Source organism: Diadema antillarum, unplaced genomic scaffold (genome assembly GCF_040938485.1).
Source record: "Diadema antillarum isolate AM-2024a unplaced genomic scaffold, OU_Dant_1.0 scf00000188, whole genome shotgun sequence".
Lineage (NCBI taxonomy): Eukaryota > Metazoa > Echinodermata > Echinoidea > Diadematoida > Diadematidae > Diadema > Diadema antillarum.
The window spans coordinates 818,923-840,624 of record NW_027271077.1 but is presented as its reverse complement, the minus strand read 5'-3'; the positions used below and the strand labels follow the sequence as shown (position 1 = coordinate 840,624).

General features: G+C 36.5%; 1 protein-coding gene across 1 annotated transcript in view; it reads left to right on the top strand.

Annotated features, from left to right (window-relative positions):
* LOC139723384 (receptor-type tyrosine-protein phosphatase mu-like) overlaps positions 1-21,702 on the top strand; it is a 75,417-nt gene that overhangs the window by 6,313 nt on the left and 47,402 nt on the right. Inside the window, exons 2-4 of the mRNA XM_071634631.1 lie at positions 5,312-5,623; positions 16,574-16,840; positions 18,791-18,925. Of these exons, the coding sequence (XP_071490732.1) occupies positions 5,312-5,623; positions 16,574-16,840; positions 18,791-18,925 (714 nt within the window). The remainder of the gene's footprint in view (positions 1-5,311; positions 5,624-16,573; positions 16,841-18,790; positions 18,926-21,702) is intronic.

Sequence of the window (21,702 nt, the reverse complement as noted above, 5' to 3'; positions counted from 1 at the left end):
ACATTCGAGTGCATAGGAACTGATAACATACAAACTGTATGCACTACTTCCCACGGCATTTTACTTCCAGAGTGCAATATATAGGCTACAGAGATTAGAACCCTTCAGGAGCGCTCCTGAGCCTTGCCTCACAAGGGGCATAACTTTAGAGCGCTCCAATTAATTTCCGATTGTCTTGTCATGCAGAGATCAGAGTGCTCCGGATGCCCCGTTTGGTATGAACTGGAAAAGAAACCTCGTAAGTACCCACGGGGAAATGAGTATGGTCGTCTTGTATCGTGCAGCTGGCTATCACCAGACGTTGAAAATGGTACAAAACCCCCTCCAGGTCCTCCTCCTCCTTCTCCCACCAAATCCAAATACATAGGGAAATTAATACCATTTGTCATTGAAAAAATTAGCAGTTCAACCGAGTAAAAAGAATAAAGTAAAGCCAAAGGGATGTAGTCCTTGACAGGACTGCGTTTGGCAAAAGAAGACCCTACAAAGATCAGAATGTAGGAGTGAATTGAAGCGGCATTACATAGGGAGAGTGTCGGGAGGCATATAGTGACAGTCGAAAGGCACAGGTGAGCTGACGAAGGATAGTCAATCTGCCCGAAACGGCAAGTACTTCAGATATATTAGTTAGAGGCGTTCTCTGTTTCGGTCGTCGAGAATATTAGAAGCTCAGATCTGCTGTGGAGATCGGAGGAACTTGAGTTTCGAAGTGTTCCATAATTATGAAAATGGTTGCGATGATTTATAGGAGAGAACGGTGAGGCCATGGCTGTTTCTTGGACTTGCTTTTAGATTTTTTCATTTCATTTCAATTTATTTTCATATTTCTCACATAATATCACAATAAAGTATATAAATACGAAAATTATACAAAACATAATTTAGATGAGACTTCATCAGAATGTACAGAAGTTTGATTTGGTATAAACACGAGGTCTGTATGCATGCGAATTAAACTGTGGTCATAATGCGAAAAAATATGATGGGGCCTGCGTAAAAGCATTAGCTTGTACAGCCGCAGGTCCCGTGAGTAATCAGATTAGGGGAAGTTTAAAGTACGGATGTTTTTTAAGACCAACTATATCTGGGGAAACCGATTAAAACAAACAAAACAAAAAATCCAATTAAATATATGTCACTAAATAAAAATACAGAAAACAGGAAGGTCACATGTTGCAACAGTGAACAACAACTGCAGAGATTCAAGGGGTTTGTTGCAGAGTATAGAAAATGGCGTAACTGTATGTCATAAATACATAAGTAGAAGGTATTGATTTGTATTGATTTATTATATGCAGTCTGTATATATGTTAAGTTCGTTCTATAAGTTATAACTTACAATGTTTATTTTATGTATTTTGTATATTGTATTGCGTTTCATCATATCTCAATTTTTATATGTTCCATGATTTAATCTATTTTTCCTAATTTTTCTTCAGCGCTTAGAAACATCGTAATAAGCGCTTTATAAATGATATTTATTATTATTATTATTATAAGTAGAAGGTGGAATAATGAGATTTGTCGTGAATGTAAACAATACCGAAAGCTCAGGAGTAACATTCCAGCATGGGTCCTAGAACCAAGCATTGCGTGTGACCATAGTAACCGACAGCTGTCACGCGCGAGAATTTCGATAACCGAGTGGAACAATAGGTGCATGAACAGCGCAACAGGCAGACTGTTCAAAAATAGTGTTCATGGTTAGGATCCCGCCGGACTAAGGTGGGATAGACAAGGGGTAACATGTAAAGAGCAACAAGAACTATACACTATGCATGCCGTACAATGTAGCTGCTAAGAAGATATTGCTTCAGTTTTCGTTTGAATGAGGTTACAGAGGTACAACTTACAAGTTCCATAGGGAGTTCGTTCCAATATTTGGGCCCAGCGAACATAATGGTTTTTTTCGCGAAAATTGTTCGGGTACGTGGAAGGTGATATGCGTAACGTTGACGAGTTGGATAATCATGAACTGTATAATTTCTTGTAAACATTTGGGGAAATACGTCTGGTAATTGGCCAGTTGAAAATTGAAACATAAACAGGCCGACGTTGTAATAAAATAACTCGGGAAGTTTCAAAATTCTATTACTAACAAAAAGTTCGTTCGTGTGGGATAAATATCCAGTGTGGTTAACAATTCTAACAGCGCGTTTTTGTACAAGAAATAACGAATCAATAAGGTTTTTAGAAGCATTTCCCCACGCCAGAATCCCATAGTTGAGATAGGGAGATATCAAAGTTGAATATATGCTCTGTAGAATATTACTTGGAAAATGATAGCTAAGTTTGTTAAGAACCCCGGTATTTCTAGCAATAATTCTGCTTACATAATTAACATGGGTTCTCCAAGATAAATCACTATCGATATGAAGACCCAAAAATTTTGTACTGTTGACCTGTGACAGATCAATGTTGTTTATCTTGACAGAGAGAGGTAACACAGGTAGCGAATTACTGAATAACATATACTGAGTTTTATCAATGTTTAAGGATAATTTGTTCGCAAAAATCCAAGATTGGACAGAAACAAGTTCACTTGGTGGTACAAAACTTCAAAATTGCGTTAAACAAATACATACTGCTACTGAACGTTTTCGACGTGCACTCTTCGGAGTAGAAACCGCACGTATGAAACAAGTTCTTTATTTATTATGTTTATAAGCGCATCAGGATTTTGATGAGAGAAGAACAAATTTGTATCATCTGCAAAACAAACGAAGGAGAGAATCTTAGAGGAGTTCTGGATATCATTAATATATAAAATAAAGAGAAGTGGGCCTAACAAGGAACCCTGTGAAACACCACAAGAAATCAGTTTTGGTTGGGAATCGTGACCGTGAATACTTACAAATTGTTTTCTATTCGTTAAATAATCAGTGAACCATTCTAGCGCCCTTCCCCGAATTCCGTAATGATTTAATTTATAAAGTAAAATGTCATGGTCTATTGTATCAAACGCCTTGGAGAAGTAAAGGAAAACACCGACAGTGTGAGAAACATCATCTATAGCATGAGCTATCTTATCAATAAACTTGAGTAATGCGTGAGTTGTACTATGTTTTTTCCGAAATCCAAATTGAGATTCAGTAAATATTTTTGCCTGAAGAAAAAAATTAAGGGTGCGTTTATACACAAGCCTTTCGAGTATCTTTGAAAAAGAAGTTAAAAGAGAAATTTTTTATTCGGGCCACTACGTGAAAGGAGTTGGAGGCACGTGATGAGGATCAGGTCGTGGATTTAAGTAGGAGTTAGTTTGGTTCTGGATTGTAGGTTCGGGTCAGAAGATGTGCTGTTTGATGATGTATGCTTCCGTAACAGAACAATGGTGAAGAGGGAGAACTGCGTCGAAACTAACTATGTTGGAGGGTCGGATTTTGTTGTTGGAGATGGTGCCGATTGTAAGATGGTGATGTGGTGTTTGGTGAGTTCTACGAGAGGTTCGAAATGGTGGCGAGGTGTGATCTTGTGCTTTAGCTCAGGGAACCTAGGTGTATCTTGCGTTTACCCAAGGAGGTACTAGGCAAGCTTGCCTAGTACCTCCTTGGTTTACCTATGAATCTTGATGCGGAAGACGGCTTGTCTGTTCATGACCACGGTGGAATTGCCCTTTAGAATTGTCGGCTTGGTTTTTACGAAGATCTTTTGACTTCTTCTTTTATGTTCGATTTGGGCAAAAGAGCGTCGGACAGAGCGTTGACAACTGTAAGTCGGATGTTGTCAGCTGCGGTTTTGGTGAGAAAGCGAAGATTTGATTCTGCCCGGTGGATGATATTGGAAAGGGACTTTCTTGGCAAGTTGAGGCCGAGAGAGAGGACTTTGGGTTCTGAGTCAGTTAGTTGGTGCTGGCTGAGGTTGATTACTGTTTCCTTGGTTGCTGGTAGGGCGCGTCATGTTGCTTTAGTGGGTATCTTATAGGGCTGGAGGCTCGAGACTCTCTATTATAGTCGCGGAGACGTCTCTACGACGTTTCTGCGACGTCTCCTGGTATCTAAACGAGTCTCTCTGGAGTTGAGGGAGAATTGAACAAGTTCGATTTTTATTCAGAGACCCTTTCGAGTCTCCAACTGGTCTCGGGGGCATCTTGGAGGCGTCTCGGAGACTTAAGAAATCCCTGTGGTGAAGTTTGGCGTGCATTAAACAGTGTCATGAGTAGGTTTATAGTGCATATGGTTATTTGATGAGAGTCCCTTGACCTATAAAATATAAATGTTTACTAATTATTTCATATGTGAAAAATAAGTATAGAAGATCTTTTATCCTCCACACAGATGCAATGGTGTAGTGATTTTGACTTTAAAGAAAGAAAGATTTTATTTTGTTGCTCAATAACTGGTCAAAAGCAAATTTTTCTCTATCATAATATTTATGCAACCAATGAGACGTCAATCTACTCATCACAGCTGATCCGCGCCTTGCCCTTTTGGGTGACAAGACCTCCTTGCTCAATCAGCGTATTCTGAGAAAAAAATCCTTCCTAACTCATTTTTTTTTCAACTAAGCATTTTTTTTTTTAAGTTATAAAACAGTGTTAACAATGTCATCCAAGACTGATATTCTACACTATATTTGACGTCAAAAGAAAAAATGGCCTTTGTTTGTGTTCCTGAAAAGTCATGATCTTTGACATACAAGGTCTTGTCTCCCCATTGTATTATGTAATCGCAACAGTTACTGTTCAGTGAAAACATGAATTTTGACGCAGCTTCCAACATTCAGTTTGCCAACTTATTTTAGTACTTTTTTTTTTCATCCAAGGCAAGTTGAGTAATGTGTGAAATGAGAAGATTTTGGCATGCAGCAAGTGAGGAAATCTATACAAGTATCTGCATATTTAAGAGACAAGGCAGCTACTTTCAGACATGAGGCTTTTGGATGTCATGTCAATTGAACAATTAATTTTCACACAGTTTTCCCAATATCCTGTTTCATTTTTCGTTTTAATAAAATCAGTCATATTACCCAGGGGAATCTGCTACATAAAATTGATTCATGTATTCGTCAAGTATATATTTTAAAGCATGTAAATCTTATCAGTCTGCAACAGCAAATAAAATACAAATTGTCCAATTCTACGAAAATGCGATGCTATCTTCTCTAAAATGCTTCCATCATATCATGAGGCTTGTATGTGATGAAATTAAAGAGTACTACTACTTGACATATTTAACACTGCGGAAATGTACGAGGGCCTACTGTTTGAATGCTGTAATGTTAACGTGGGAATAACAAAGCTGTAATCTATGATACTTCTCAATTTAAATCTAAACGACTGAAATCCTACTATGTATAATTTGACTATATCCAGGTGAACGGGTCAATATCACAGTTCTTTCAGCTGGATTTTCAAACATTGAGGCAACAAATGATACCCAGTTGCAGTGCTATCGGAGCTCTCCATCCTCGGCTGCCTCTCGTGTCTTTGGCAGGACAGCACCAATACCCAGTGACACTTCACCTGACCCACCTGAAGCTGAATCTTATGGAAGTGGTATCAGACGTGTACAATTTCCAAACATTTCTGAGTGGGATGAGCAGGGATTCGGAGTATTCTACTGTCGTGGTTCACAAGAAGGATATGACGACCAAACAATATCATCATTCTTCAAAAGGAGTGACGGTATGAATAAATGATTGCTACATACAGTATGCAGGCTTACAGTTGGCAATATTATCAAATTTCTGATACTATAGGGCATCCTAAAACTTCTTCTTCAGTTGAATAGAGCCTCATGGCCAATGGCTGTACAGCTACATGTACCATAAAAAAGTAAATTTGATATTGATTTAAGCTTACGATCCGTAAGCATTATGATGCCATTCCGTCCCCTATGCAAGCGCAAAGCCCTGGCAGAAGGAACATGCAAAAGGAAATGCTATGAACACAATCATATTGGACGTTGTCAAAGGGATACAATATCATATTTTAGTGGAGGCGTATTTTCCCATTTAAATTGGGATGGATTCAGAGAGTTCAAAAAGTTCATTCCTCACTGGCCCCGTCATAAGCCTTGTGTGGTTGACACAAATGGTTTTTGTGTATGAATGACGTTATTGGCTTTTAATCTATGTGACCGGTTAAAAAGAGTAACAATATGGTAATTTACTGATGATTAGCATGATGCCCACATATTTTGTAGCCTGGTTGAAGTCATTTAAGGATGCTAGTTTTTGTTTTTGCTTTTATTTTTGTTTTCAAATTAAGATGATGTGTTTCGAGGACAAGTGTGAATAAGGACTAATGTGGACTAATGTGAATAATAATAATAATAAGGACTAATGTGAATAATGTGAATAATGTGAATAAGGACTAATGTGAATAAGAGAAACAGTCTCATGCAAAACGATTTACATCCTATACTCGAAATAAGCATAGTTACAAGGGGTTACAAGTCATACAGCTCACAAGTCATACAACCCACGAGTCATACAGCTCACAAGTCATACAGCCCACTAGTTATACAGCCCACGAGTTCGACACTTAGTAAATAAAGCCCATGAGTTCGACATCAAGTAAAATAAGCTCACGAGTTATACAGCCCATGAGTTCGACACTACACACAAAAGGCTTACGAGACCGACACTACGCTTAAAAGGCTCACGAGAACGCACTAGGCAAACAAAGCTCACGAGACCGACACTAGGCAAAAGAGGCTCACGAGACTGACACTAGGCAAAGAAGGCCCACGAGACCGACAGGATGAACAGCGCCACCTATAGACCAATTTATTGTATAGGGTGTCCTGATAATGGCATAAGAAAGATATGAGAGATGGAAAAGGAGAGTTGCTAGGGGATTACCCCTTTATTAGCCCTCCCTCGCTCTCTGAACTGCTCAAGATTTTTAATTGTGTTTACACGTTTGAGTGTTTGTGGAAAAATAAACAAACTTCAGTAAAAGTGCATGAAATGTTTCAACTTTAATTTCGAAAATGCCAAAACACCTTCGTTTCCCTTTCCGCAAAACATATACCGGTATACACCTGCTTAGAAAGAAAATAGAATAAAATGTTGTTGACATTAGAATAATGCCCAGGTGTGAGATGAAGTTTACAGGAAAATATTTCACAAAATGGTCAATGTTGCAGTGCACACTTTTCTTTACATGATATGAAAGGGGAGTAGTCATCTGCAAAGGTGCTGATTTAGTACAAATTCACAGAAAATGATATAATCGTTTGTTAAGGTAGCTTTAAGGATTCGGAAAAAGAGGATGCATCCATGAAAACAAAACAGCTATTCTATTTTATGAAAATGTACCGTTTTGAGGAGAATAATTTTACAAATGCAAGCCACAAATCGAGCTGAATCGCTGCGATATAAAACGTTTTCATTCGTTGAAATTTCATGCATATAGTTACAGAAAAATTACAAACTGAACTCTAAGCAGGCGGGTATAAGCAGTAGGATAGGATATCTAATAAGGAATATTTAACTAGCGAAACGAGAAAGAAAAAGGCAAAAAAAAAAAAACCCATCATGTCCACCGTCTATCTAAACATTTGGAAAGCCTATTAAAGGTAGCACGATGGCATCTAAAATCAAACCATACATCGTTCTTGTCCTCTATCATTTTTCATACATCTCTTTTTTTCCTTTTTTTTTTGGGGGGGGGGGGTCCCCATGAAGAGGACAATTTTATCTTAGAAAAAGAAATAGATTGGTAGCATTTTCATTTGAATAAAAAGAGATACTTGAAATTGGTGACAACGTCGCTCCCCGTAGCTTGATAGAACTGCCCTCTAAAAGCCATACGTGTAGAAAGACGTAGTTACTTGATAACGTTGATAATATGTAGAAGGTGCTGTACAATAAGTTACAATCTCTCGCTCGATAGCGTGACGAAATTGCACCCGTCAATATGTAATTTTCCCCTTCATGCAACACCCTGTACAGGTAATGGCGCTGTTCATCCTGTCGGTCTCGTGAGCCTTCTTGGCCTATACCGGGTGTCCCAAAAAAAGAGGAACGGTGGATTTTCAGTACCTTGCGGTCTAAAAGTTATATATCTTTTGACATCATTAGAAAGAACATTTTCCGCAGAAAACTATGATACCAAAATCATTTAATTTGGTTCAGTAGTTTTTATTCTACGCCAATTTCTGAAAATGCAGTCATTGTCAAATTTCGCCGGATTTTTGCGACTTATGAGATAATAATTTGAGTGCGACAAGCGATCCATACGGTGAATATTGTGTAAGCTCGGTGATCCATGTCAACAAAAGATACAACTTTTGTGTGTCTGTGTCTGTGTCTGTGTGTGTGTGCGCGCTCCCAATATGAAAGCGTTATCTTTCGTTGACATGGATCAACGAGCGCACACAATTCACCGTATGGAACGCGTGTCGCACCCAAATTATTATCCCATAAGTCGCAAAAAATTGAAAATGACTGCATTTACAGAAATTGGCGTAGAATAAAAAGTACTGAACCAAATATAATGATTTTGGTATCATGGTCTTCCGCGGAAGATGCTCTTTCTAATGATGTCAAAAAATATATCACTTTTAGAAAGCAAGGTACTGAAAATCCACCGTTCCGCTTTTTTTGGGACACCCGGTATAGTGTCGGTCTCGTGGGCTTTCTTTGCCTAGTGTCGGTCTCGTGAGCCCTTTGTGCGTCGAACTCATGGGCTGTGTGACTCGTGAGCCGTATAACTCATGGACTGTATGACTCATGCACCTATATTTGATGTCGGTCTCGCGGACCGTATGACTTGTGGGTGTCGGTCTCGTGGGATGACCCCGTTAGAAGCCGTATCCTACATGCTCAGAGTGACTGCTTTATCTTTTATGTATATATACTAGGTGTTTCAAAAAACATTTTCCACTTTTGATTCTTGATAATTCAAAAACTATATATCAGATAACACTGTCATTGATATGAGTGATAGCTGAATAGTGTACAATTTGGTTGAAGGTGGTTTAAATATGAAAGCATAAATAAGTTTAATGAAATCCATGATTAATTTCACAGTTAGGTTCCAGACTTTGCTCTATTTTCAACCCTCTGTACAAAATTTCACTTTGCACAGGGGTCAATGGGTGTGTATGGGAGTGTGTGGTTAACACCCTGACAATGGTCCTGAACAATGGCCGGCGTTTGAATGCTTCATTATTCATTCATGAGAAATTCCACTATCACAGCTAGTCTTTATTCAGCCTCTGGCAGTATCTGTGTAAAGTCAAACGCCTGTCGATACTGTCGTTGAGTCGCGTCAGTGCTCTCCCTACTTCTGAAAAACAAAATTACAATGAATACCTTCTGTTCTATCGTAAACGTGGTGACAGGAAGTAAAGAAAATCAATTAGAGTATATATACACTTGTGTATATGGAGCCTTAAATATATCTACTGTGAAACAAATCGCCCCAATGATAAATGCTGCCGAACTCTTTACCAAAAATGATCTTTTTATCGAAAAAGCGAAAAATTTGTCAGACTATTTAATTAGTAGACAGTTGTATTAAAATGAGGAACTTTAGATCATTTATGCTTATTTATATCCCAAATTATAAAAGCAAAATTTGAAAATGATTGCCAGGTGGAATGAAATGTGGTGTTTGCAAGCACTTTACCGTGCATGAATTCAGACTAGCAGTGCCCAGGGCAATCCACATGAATTATTGATTAAGCATTCATGTGACAGGGAGCGCCAGACTGACGCCTAGTCAACAGGTGGTTCAGGCATGTTCATTGTTCAGGGCCATTGTCAGCACACACTCACATACACATCATTGGTTCCTGTGCGAAGTTAAATTTTTGTACAGAGGGTTAAAATTTGACCAAAATCTGAAACCTTACTTCAAAATCAATCTTAGATTTAATGAAACTGATTTATGCTTTCACGTGCAAATTACCCCCAACCAAATTGTACACTATCCAGCTATTACTCATATCAATGACAGTTTTATCGAATGAATAGTTTTTGAAATATTTATGATCAAAAGTGGAAAATGTTTTTTGAAACACCTAGTATATAGTGCGAGAGATAGTTCCTTTCCCAAACGTGCGCGGTGCCTCATTGTGGGTATGTATATTGAAAGAAATTAGACTGAGGCTATGTGAATATGTATACGTGTGTGTGTGTATGTATGTGGATGTGTGTGTATGTGTGTATGCATACATATTCGCAATGAAAATAGACTTATGAACGTAATATATATGTACATGATTTTGTTTATAATCATTATGCTCAGAATTATGAGAAAATATGGTTATATGTCAGCAGCTTGATATAAGAATCTATTCATATATATTTTTTGGATATATGATGTTATTTTGATGATGAGATGAGGCTAGATTGGATATTTGTATTGAATTGAATGATTGATTTGTGTATACAAAGGAAATAATTCAGAAGATTGGTAATATATGAAATTGCATTACACATTATATGACACATCAGGTTATTTAGATAATAACTATTCTGTTGGTAGATCCTGAGGAAGGCCTGACTGATGACTGGCCGAAAGCTTGACTGAATAAAAGGGAGACTCAAGATCGAGAGCAACGTCCGCCTCAATCTAATTTCTTTCAGTATATATATAAATATATATACATAAATAGATAGATATCAGTCTAGTATGAAGTTATTTTGCAGCTCTCTAGTTGGACAGAAACGTAATCAACTATTCTTACCACTCTCAGAGAAGTGGTTAGTTTTGAAAATGACTTAAGCATCGCAACTGATTCGGGCCTACCCAGAAGCATCCTTGAATTGACTGAAGGCACAGCTGATTAAAATTTATATTATTCATTTGTATGAATGATGAAATCTGGCTATCACTGAGCACTTGTGTTCTTAGAATAATATGTTTCCAATGATCTATTATGTTTTCAGTGTGCGTGATGCACGTACGCAATATCAGTCCAGCTGGGAACACTTTTGTATAGTTCTCCGTAGGGCTCTTCTAAGGCAAGAATAATCTTAATGATAAAAATCGAAGCAACTAGATCAGTCAACTTTTAATTTGCACTCTCAGAGAAGCGATTACTTTCAAAATGAATCAATCATAGCCGCTGCCCCGGACCTGTACAAGAAGAATCCTTGAATTAAAAGAAGACACGGCTGATTAAGGTTTAGAGTGCTCCACTCAAGAGGAGTCTCGTGAGAGCTGATGGGAAACCTGTGATATTTAAAATGTTAATATGGGGTTTTCCGCCCAATATCATCAGATTAACATTTGAACTCGTGAATACGAGTTCAAGTATAACGATTTTCCTCAGCACTCTTTCATATGCACTCTCTGGTCCTTCGAGCATTCAATTTTGTTTCATATCATTGATCATTTTAGATTGTATTTCATTCAATTTTGAGAGAAATTTATTTAACTAAAAACGACTCGAAGTTGTCTGTCAGTTTCGCGCCAGCCGGACAGATGTTCGATTTTTCCCAAATAACACTTTCAATTTCAGTCGTAGGCACACAATTTTGGCGTTCTATGTAAATCTTTCTGCATTTTTTCTGATGTCATATCCCCTCTTTTGCATTCTTTTGAATGATATAATTTCATTTTTCGCAGTCTTATTTCAAATTGTATATACGTTTACCTAAATTGTATTTTATATATTTCTTTCATTCGACTTTTCCTTCTTCCATTATGCTGTTTCATTAAATCCCGCTTAACAGTATTGATGTAAAAGTTACAGAATTGTCATTACTCCTTTTTTTTTTTTTTTTTTACATATCCACCTGCATGCATTATTGCGTTTTATACAGCACATGAATGCAGGTCACATGACACTGCCTCTATCATTGCCACAATTGACCCAACCGGAAACCTGTGTTTAAGAGCGGCGCCAGTAATCTAGGTATAGTCTTGCTGGTTGTCAAATGCTTTACGAAAGCCAAACTTTGTCAGTATCGAGATCTAAATCCTGAATACACGATTGCATTCAAGGGGAGACCGGGTATAGTTGATACACAGGTATGTTGTTACATGATCATTTTCTCAAAATCAAAACAATTGACGGCATTATAAGCATTAAGATATCATAACATATCCAATGATCTCTGAGTGCGAAAGTTCATTATGTAACCATCCCATGAAAGAGTTGGTTAGAAAAAACAAATGCTTTTTCATATTTCTGAGTAAAATGTTGAAATATTCGATATTGTTTAATTTCATCAACACCAATGTTTGAATGACTTTTGCTGTCGGTATACACCAAAAAGTACTTAGAAATTACATCCAATATCTTATTTATTATTCTTATTTTTTACATATATAGTACAGTAGTTATTTTATTTTTGGTTATTTCCATATTTGTCAGTTGTTTTTTATCTATATTTTAGATTTTTCAGTGACTAATTCAGTGAAATTTAACTCATTAGTATAAACAACAATTCAGCCGGTTGGCTGCTATGTTGTAGTGTGTAGGAGAATCATACATTATGGCGGAGGCATACCAGTAACCATAGCGACATTTCAAGCTGTTTGCGTTTTTGCTTTTCTCATGAAGATGACGTGTTTCGAGGACAAGTAGTCCTCTAATGTGAATGTCTTATGCAAAACGATTTATATCTTGTACTCGAAATAAGCATAGTTAGAAGACGTATCGTACATGCTAGAGTGACTGCTTTATCTAATATAAATAGGAGTCTAGCATAAAATTATTTTGCAGCTGTCTAGTTGGGCTCTTCCAAGACAAGAATATGAAAGAAACGTAAACAACTAAGCTTTTTTTTTTTACCACTCCCAGAGAAGTGGTTAGTTTTGAAAAATGAATTGAGCATCGCAACTGGTTCGGACCTACCCAGAAGCTTCCTTGAATTGATTGAAGGCACAGTTGATTAAGGTTCATATTGTTCCTTTGTATCATGAATGATGAAATCTGGTTATCACCGAGCACTTGTGTCCTTAGAATAAAATGTGAGTTTCCAATGATGTTGTTGTGTTTTCAGTGTGCGTGATGCACTCAATCTCAGTCCAGTTGTGAACACTTTTGTATAATTCTATAGTAGGGCTCTTCTAAGACAAGAATAATCTTAATGATAAATATCGAAGCAACTACTCGTATAGTAGATCTGTCAACTTTTAATTTGTACTCTCAGAGAAGCGATTACTTTCAAAATGAATTAATCATAGCCGCTGCCCCGGACCTGTACAAGAAGAATCCTTGAATTAAAAGAAAACACGGCTGATTAAGGTTTAGAGTGCTCCACTCAAGAGGAGTCTCGTGAGAGCTGATGGGAAACTTGTGATTTTTAACATGTTTAATATGGGGTTTACCGCCTAACTTCATGAGATTTGCATTTGAACTCATTAATACGCGTTCAAGTATAACGATTTTTGTCAGCACTCTTTCATATACACTCTCTGGTCCTTCGAGCATTCAATTTTGTTTCATATTCAGTTTCGCGCCAGCTGGATAGATGTTCGATTTTCCCAAATAACAATTTCAATTTCGTTCATAGGCACACAATTTTGGTGTTTTATGTAAATTTTCCACACTTTTTTTTCTGAAGTCAGATCTTCTCTTTTGCACTGTTTTGTATGATAAAATTTCATTTTTTTTCGCAGTTTTATTTTCAAATTGTATAACTGAATCGTATTTTTGTATAAATATTTCTTTTAGTCGACTTTTTTTTCGTTATGCAGTTTGTACTTTATCCCCCTTAATAGTATGGATGTAACAATTACAGAATTGTCATAATTCATTTTCTTACATATCCACCGGCATGCAATATTACATTATATAACGCATGTGTAGATCCTTGAAATCTGACTGGTTGAATGCAGGTCACATGACTCTGCCACCATCATTGCCACAATCGACCCAGCCGAACACCTTTGTTTGTTTGTTTGTTTGTTTTTTCCAAGAGTGGCGCCAGTTCGAGGTATAGTCTTGCTGGTTGTCAAATGTTTTAACGAAAGCCAAACATTGTCCGTATTCGAGATCTAAATGTCGAATACAATCCCCTGTCATGCATTCATGTAGGGGAGATCGGGTCAAGTTGTTACACGGGTAAGTTGTTACATGATCATGTTCTCAAAGTCTAAACAATAGACGGTACTATAAGCGTCAAGATATCAAAACATATCAAAAGATCTGTGAGTGCTAAAGTTCATCATGTAATCATTCTATGAAGAAGTTAGTTGAAAAAAAAACGCTTTTTCATTTTTGTGAGTAAAATTTTGAAATATGCGATATTGTTTTATTTCATCAACGTCATTCAATATTTTAGTGTTTTCTGCTGTTGCTATAGGCCCTTCACCAAAAGGTAGTTAGAAAGTAGATCCGATATCTTTTTTTTAACACAGTAGTTAAATTTTTTATAGCTTGTGCATACATCAGTGTACATGGCTATTTCCATGTTTATGTTTTTTTTTTTTGCTATATTTCGGAGTTTTCAGTGTGTAATTCAGTGAAATTTTAACTCATTGTGAAGTACAAACAGCAATTCAGGCTTTTCTAAGAATTTGGTAGCTATGTTCTACTGTGTATTTTTTTAATCAATAAACCACTTCAATTCAATTCACCTCCAGATAGTGATAGGTATGTGGCTGACAGTAGTATCTTTTGGATATCTTTTGGTGGGAGTATAATACCATCTGATGCTTGAGTGATTGAGCAGACGTAAAGTTACGGAAATACGGACCGGGTCAGTTGTTACACTGTAACAACTTACCCGATCTGTTGAACGTTATTGAGGTGCACTGATCAATTGATCAAGGGTGATATTCAGGGGTTAAACGATACATTCTTCAATAATTATATCAGTGACTTGCATGTGAACAATAACATTAACTTGGTGAAAAAATTGTTCGTTTCATGATTGGCCTACTGTATGCATTACTGTTCAGTACTTAATTTAATTTACTTTGATAAGAAGTCAGCTGGCATAGAAGTGAAGAGCATAGACTTAATTTATCCCGTTATTTCCATGATGAATGTTCTTAAGGTGAAAGTACGTCATATTAACTTATGTTTTAATGTAAAGATTGCATCCTATCAGAGTAGATACAAATGCACAGTCGTGCACGCACACTCTCACAGACACACACAAACACACACATGTACGCATGCACACACACGCACACACACACACACACATAGACAGGTACACAATTATTCATTAACATATATTCGTTATCAGATCTGCTTTTATCAGATTTACGTATACTTTTTGAATTGCAACAAAGTACCCCAATGTATACTGTTACAACATACCCCAGCAGAAGTTTTTACAAATTTGTGTTATTAATTCAATAATATATTATTCATGTTTAATTGGCTGACAGAGTTTTTAGTATATTAATGTCCATTATACTATGTCCGGGCACTAGCATTGATATTCTATATTTTTTTCCCAACCGGTGTATCTCAAAATAATTACATGTGTATTGTTATAGAATAGTATATCATTTACTCATTATTTATCTAGCGATCCACGTCCGACAAGCTTTGCTTTTTAGTGGATCACTATTTTCCATAATCGAATTTATTTTCCGCTCGCCCACGAAGTATTTATACAGTGTTTTTCCTAAATATTGTACATGTTAGGCCTATATGTTGTTCTATAATTTGTCTCGTATATATATATTACATGAACCTTTTGCAAACGTTTGAACAATATTATTTCATCACATGTATACTTTGTACTATGTTTTTTGATTTTAGATGATTGGAAATAAACTATGATTGAATTGAATTGAATTGAATTGAATTAAGTTAATAGATCGAACAGGGAAAAAGAAATAGATTTCTCTGTTTGGTTAATAGACGAACATAAAAATCATAACCACTAGGCCCGGTCTCCCCTACTCTCTTGGAGTCGCTGCAGTGGTCGTGTTAGACTTATGTAATAAATGTATAAATTTGTATGACAGTGGCATTATACATGTTATAAGAGCTGTTGATGACAGTTTTTAGAGGAATAAGAAGGTCAAGGCCTCATTTTAATGTCTATTAGGTGTTCAAAATTTATTTTCAAACACATAAAGAGCAACGAAGATGATAGGCAGTAAGGAAAAACACTCATTCTGTAAATGATCGCCTATTCGTGAACTTATTTTGAATTCCCCAAGTTTCGTTACAGCATTGCTCATGCCCAATTTGATTATATTTTACACGCCTTCTTGATTTGGACGCGAGTTCGTGTACAAGAGCACCATGAAATTGCACAACGATAGAATCAATTCATTTGAAATAGTTGGCTTTTTTAATGTTGATCTTGGTTATTATTTACCTTGTTTTTAGGTATCCCAGTCATTTAAAAACCAATTTTCATCAAATAAACTTTTGATTCCCCTTAGAATTGTATGCTCTTTAACATCTCATAGAGTGGTTTCTAAATATCTCACAAAACGTTACAAGCTGAATCCTCACCTCAACCAGTATACTGTACAGTCACTTTAAATCGAATGCAACTGTGACGAAATCTGGCAGGAAAGCCTTAATATAATCATATCAAAAATGCATGTCTTCATAGTGATCCTAAGACTAACTGGAGGACTAAGGGCATAAGGTAAAAAGAGTAATACTATATACCTAAATCAACACGTGTATTGTGTAATAGATATTTTCATTATATTGATGCATTCTTCACAATGTCTGTGCATTAGCTTACTTTGAGCCTGTGGATGGGAAATTCACCCGTACAGTGAATGTAGGTGACACAGGAGTGATGATTAAAATGAGAGAAACCAGTAATAGCTCTCTTGAAAACCCTGTGTGGAGAAAGGATGGAGGAGACCCCGTGACAGGACAGACAACCAACACGTTCATGTTTCCTGATCCAATCGTGGCTGAGGATGAAGGCATCTATGAGATTTACTACAGTGGCATGCGAAGTCAAGGAAGAGGAGCCTTGTACAGATTGATTGTCCGAGGTTAGTCATTGAAGCCAGGATAGGTTTTGATGTACATATAAAAGAAATTTCTCAATAAAAATAAATTTGAACTGTTAAGGCCGTGTCACACCTTTCCGGGTAAGCCTTGCGTGCGACTTGCGAAGAACAATTTTTACTACCCGGAGGTCCTCGCAGATGACCGGCACATGACAGTATCTATACGTATCTCACCCGTATAGTCGCCTCTATATAGCAGTAAGACGCAAGTACGGAACTCGCCAGCATCCTTGTTCGCCGCAAAAAAAAAAAAAAAAAAAAAAAAAAAAAAAATATCCCGCGTGCTGTAAAATCCCTACTCGCAACAAGCCCGCGTAGCTTACCAGAAAAGGTGTGACAGGCCCTTTAGATTTTCAATGTTTCTTGCTCTGTCTGCTTGTGTCGGAACTTAACCTGGGGTCACTGTTTGATTAAGATCATATATATGGTATCGGTATGGTCAAAAATGCAGATTTACGTACATCGATTATTACACAGTAACACTTCATCTCCAGTTCCATGCACATCTGAAGAACAGAAAAACTCAATTTGTACTAGGAGTATGTATATGAATTTCTTTACACATGCTGACAAACGCATTTGAATGGACACTGACTTCTAAATGTAATCTGTAAAATAGCAAATCGAAAAGTCTCCAGTTTGAGCCTTGTTCTGTGTGATTGAAGCGATGAATACTTGAATAACGAAATACAATGTTAACTTTAGACGAAATTACAAATAATCCATACCGTTCTATCAAAAATGTACAGGTACTTATTTGTCATGTTGCCAATCAGTCTACTATATCCATACGTTTGTCGTCCATGTACTAGGTGTTACAAAAAACATTTCCCACTTTTGATGCTTAATGCTATATATCAGATAAAACTGTCATTGATATGAGTAAAAACTGAATAGTGTACATTTTAGTTGGAGGCGATTTGAATATGATAACCTATATCAGTTTCATGAAATCCATGATTAATTTCAAAGTTAGGTTCCAGATTTTGGTCAAATTTTAAAAACGACTAGCTGTGATAGTGGAATTCCTCATGAATAGATAATAAACATTCCAATCCTGGCCATTGTTCAGGACCATTGTCTGGGCATCAACTACACACTCCCATACACACCAATTGACTTCTGTGCAAAGTGAAAGTTTTGTACAGAGGGTTGAAAATAGAGCAAAATCTGAAACCTAACTGAATTATGAAACTGAATTATGCTGTCATTGTAAAATTGCCCCCAACAAAATTGTACACCATTCAGCTATTGCTCATAAATCAATGTCATTGTTATCTGATAGTTTTTGAACTACTAAGGATCAAAAGTGGGAAATGTTTTGTTTGTAACACCTAGTATAATTACTTGTGTTTTGTTACCCCATTATAGACCGAAACCAATAACATTTCAAACATTTTCAGACTTTGGCATAATATTATGTTTGCATATGAGTTCTGTTGCCTTGCAGGCCACTTGAGGCTTGTAATTTAACCATGTTGAATTACGTTATAACAATAATCATCTCCGATTCCAAGATCAGTTTCATCTCAATGAACATTGACAATCCCTATGCATGCATCAAATTCCAGTAAAATGAAATACAGTACGTTCATTTCGTTAGCCAAAAAGAAACCGAGTGTCATATTGTGGTGTAACACAATGGACTTACCGAATTTATCTGACTACTTTTCTAACATCGACTACAACAACAACAACATTAGAAAAAACAAAGAACAAAGATGCACCAGGATATAGGGAAATCCACCCATTTAATTTTGGAATGTTTTAACGATGAACAGGTGAAAAATGATAATGAATTTATAGCATTTCGTGACATTTAACTTATGACGTCGTATACTGCAGTAAGGACATTCTTTAGAACAAAGTCATATAATATGTTGATGCGACATGCATAATCGTTTTTTTTTTCTCTCTCTTTCTTCTATGTAGATTGTCCAGCTGGTAAGTGGGGCCCCCCTAACTGCGTCAGAATCTGTGACAAATGCTACAATGGTGGAGTTTGTGATGACCATACTGGCAGATGTGTATGTCCAAACAATTTTAAAGGACCAAATTGCTTAGAGAGTAAGTGTATGGTATACACCTAATCAAGATAAAATATATACACTGTATGGAAGATATGACTTAAGTCTGGACCTAGACGTAAATGGACAATGCTGATGATATCTTAAGAATAAATATTGTGTCTAGATTGAAGCAAATTCTTTTACCAAATGACCTTTTTAATGATAGAATCGGATAAAGAAACGAGTAATTACTGGCATTCTAAGTGGACAAAGGAAATTTACTATAATGGAATCGTATAAGGAATTAAGCTTACGCCTAGCATTGATATTTATATAAGTGATGAACAAGACATTGGTCATTTGCTTGCACAAAGCTGATTTTTCACTGAATTTTCTTTTTGAAGTGATTATAATTGAAAAGATTTCATGCATCACATAAAACATAATTAGAGTTATAATACACCAATGACAACAATTAGAAGGATATGAAGGGCTGTATTTAGTGAATACAAATGAATAACGAGTTTAGAATGTTATAGGCCTATCAATTATAATAAGAGAAAATGAGATGATAGCATCTTTACTATGTTCCATTTGAAATTATAGTTGGACTGACATAGTTTTTCACAAAAAACATGTTAAACTTAAATGGCAAAGATTTTTGTAACTATAAGTGTTCTTTTCGTTGGACAATACCCTCCTTGTAAAGTCTATTCAAATACAGATTTCCTTTTTAAAATGCTTCTCAACTAATAAACCTTAAGCGTAGGTTACATATAAAATAGTTGGCTTGTAAAGTATTTTTCTGGTTACAATAAATGATAAGGTATCACAAAATTGCACATTTTACTTGATAAGGAAGGTTTACCTTCACAGTTTCTATGAGGTCTGGGCTCAAATTTGACAAACAAGGTCTATAATCAGAATGCATTTGCAATGTACTCGAACCAGGAATGTACGATCAGATTTTGGACTTATAGGCTTGCTAGTGTTCCACTAAAAGCAACGCTTCTAGGATCGCGTAGAAAGAAAACAAATAACAACAATTATGTCAATAAAACGTGTTTATGCTAAGTTGAACTATTATTATGTACTATATATATATATATATATATATATATATAGTCCATGATAATACAAAACATGATATTAACAGAAGGTCCTACTTGTTTTAACCCTAACTTACCTGGAGGGGGGGGGGGGCATAATGGCTCCCCCCCCCCCCTCGATGAATTCCGTGACTATTCCGGCGCGCAAAATTTTTTGACTGCGCCGTTCGCTGACTTTTTACTTTCAAGTCTCGCGCAACTTTTGAGACCAAATTTGTCGCGCCCGGGCATACCGTTCCGAAGCCACGCCCCTTCAAAAAATTTTCGTCAACCCCAAAATTGCTCAAAAACGTGATTTTGTGTACAAAGTCAATACAAATTGTGTTTTTTCAATTAATTCATATGAAAATTAATATTTTTGACTTTAATGGCTGAAATCAATTCATTTTAGTATAATTATGCCTCAAAAAAAGTGTGTGACAAATTCTACTGGAAAAACAACAAAACCAAAAGTTCGAAAAAACAAAGAAATACACAAAAAATTGACAAAACAATATAAAAAAAAGAAGATATTGATTTTGATACTGAATTTTTTTTTACGCATAAATGTTTGGAACGTCACTAGGAATATTTACACCAAAAATCAGCATTCCATAAGCTTTTATAAGCCAATTACAGACGAAAATGAGGTTTTTTGCATATATTTGCATAATTACTTGATTTAAGATAGAAAATGCAATTTTTTTTTAAATATAACTTAACAGTCTTGTAGATTACAGCCGGCTTTATGTTCATGCAAAATTTTGTGGCGATCGCGCGATCAACGGCCGAGATCTGAAGGGGGGCCATAATGCCCCCCAGGAATTCAAGCTCGCTAAATAGCCCAGCCGGTAAGTTAGGGTTAAAATACAAACGAAATACTCAAAGTAACATAACACTATTCATTTGGCCGTGTGTATGGTGACCAAAACAGAATACACACAGGTGGTCACGAAAAACCACACACACACACACACAAACAAAACAACACCCAGATAAATAACAGAAATGCACGCATGAACAAAATACGCAATACGCAAGTACTGCACAAAAGAAGAACAACTGCTGTTAGCAGCATTTGATAGCAGGATAAAACTCAAGTAAAGAAGAGTATGCCCTTCAGGGTGCATTTTATATAGTGCACTGACAATTCCAAAATCGCTTGCTGGCAAGTGTTCACATATAGGGAGGGATTCCTACTTATGAAGATTATTCCTATTACATATTCCTGTTATGCATTCCTATTCAGACAGAGAGCTGAAACCAGCTGGAATAATTACTCTTGGGATTTCAAAAGTAATGTTGAAGGTGTATGGATACAGAGATCGTTTGCCATTCATTTGCAAGTTCATCATCTCACGGGGTGAAATAGGTGTTTTGCAACATGATTTGCAATCTGATGTGATGCGCCCTTGATGTACATGTGTGTTGATGATAGAAGCTATACCAACTACCAACAATTGCCAGCAAAGGCAGTCTAAAACTTAAAAGAAATCTAGGCATGATGACAGCATACTAGTACATAAATGAACTTTCAATATATATCCTCTCAGACTCACACAGCCACAGCAGTTGAATAAAATCAGACTAATCAGTTAATCGTATCGCTGCTTGACAAATAAAGAGTTTACTCTATTTATTATGTCACAGGTTAGTACAACAATCAATCTCTCCGTACAACATGAGCCCATCCAAAATGAAACCTTGTGTGGGACAAGGGTGACGTTGTTTCATTCGTGTAATAACT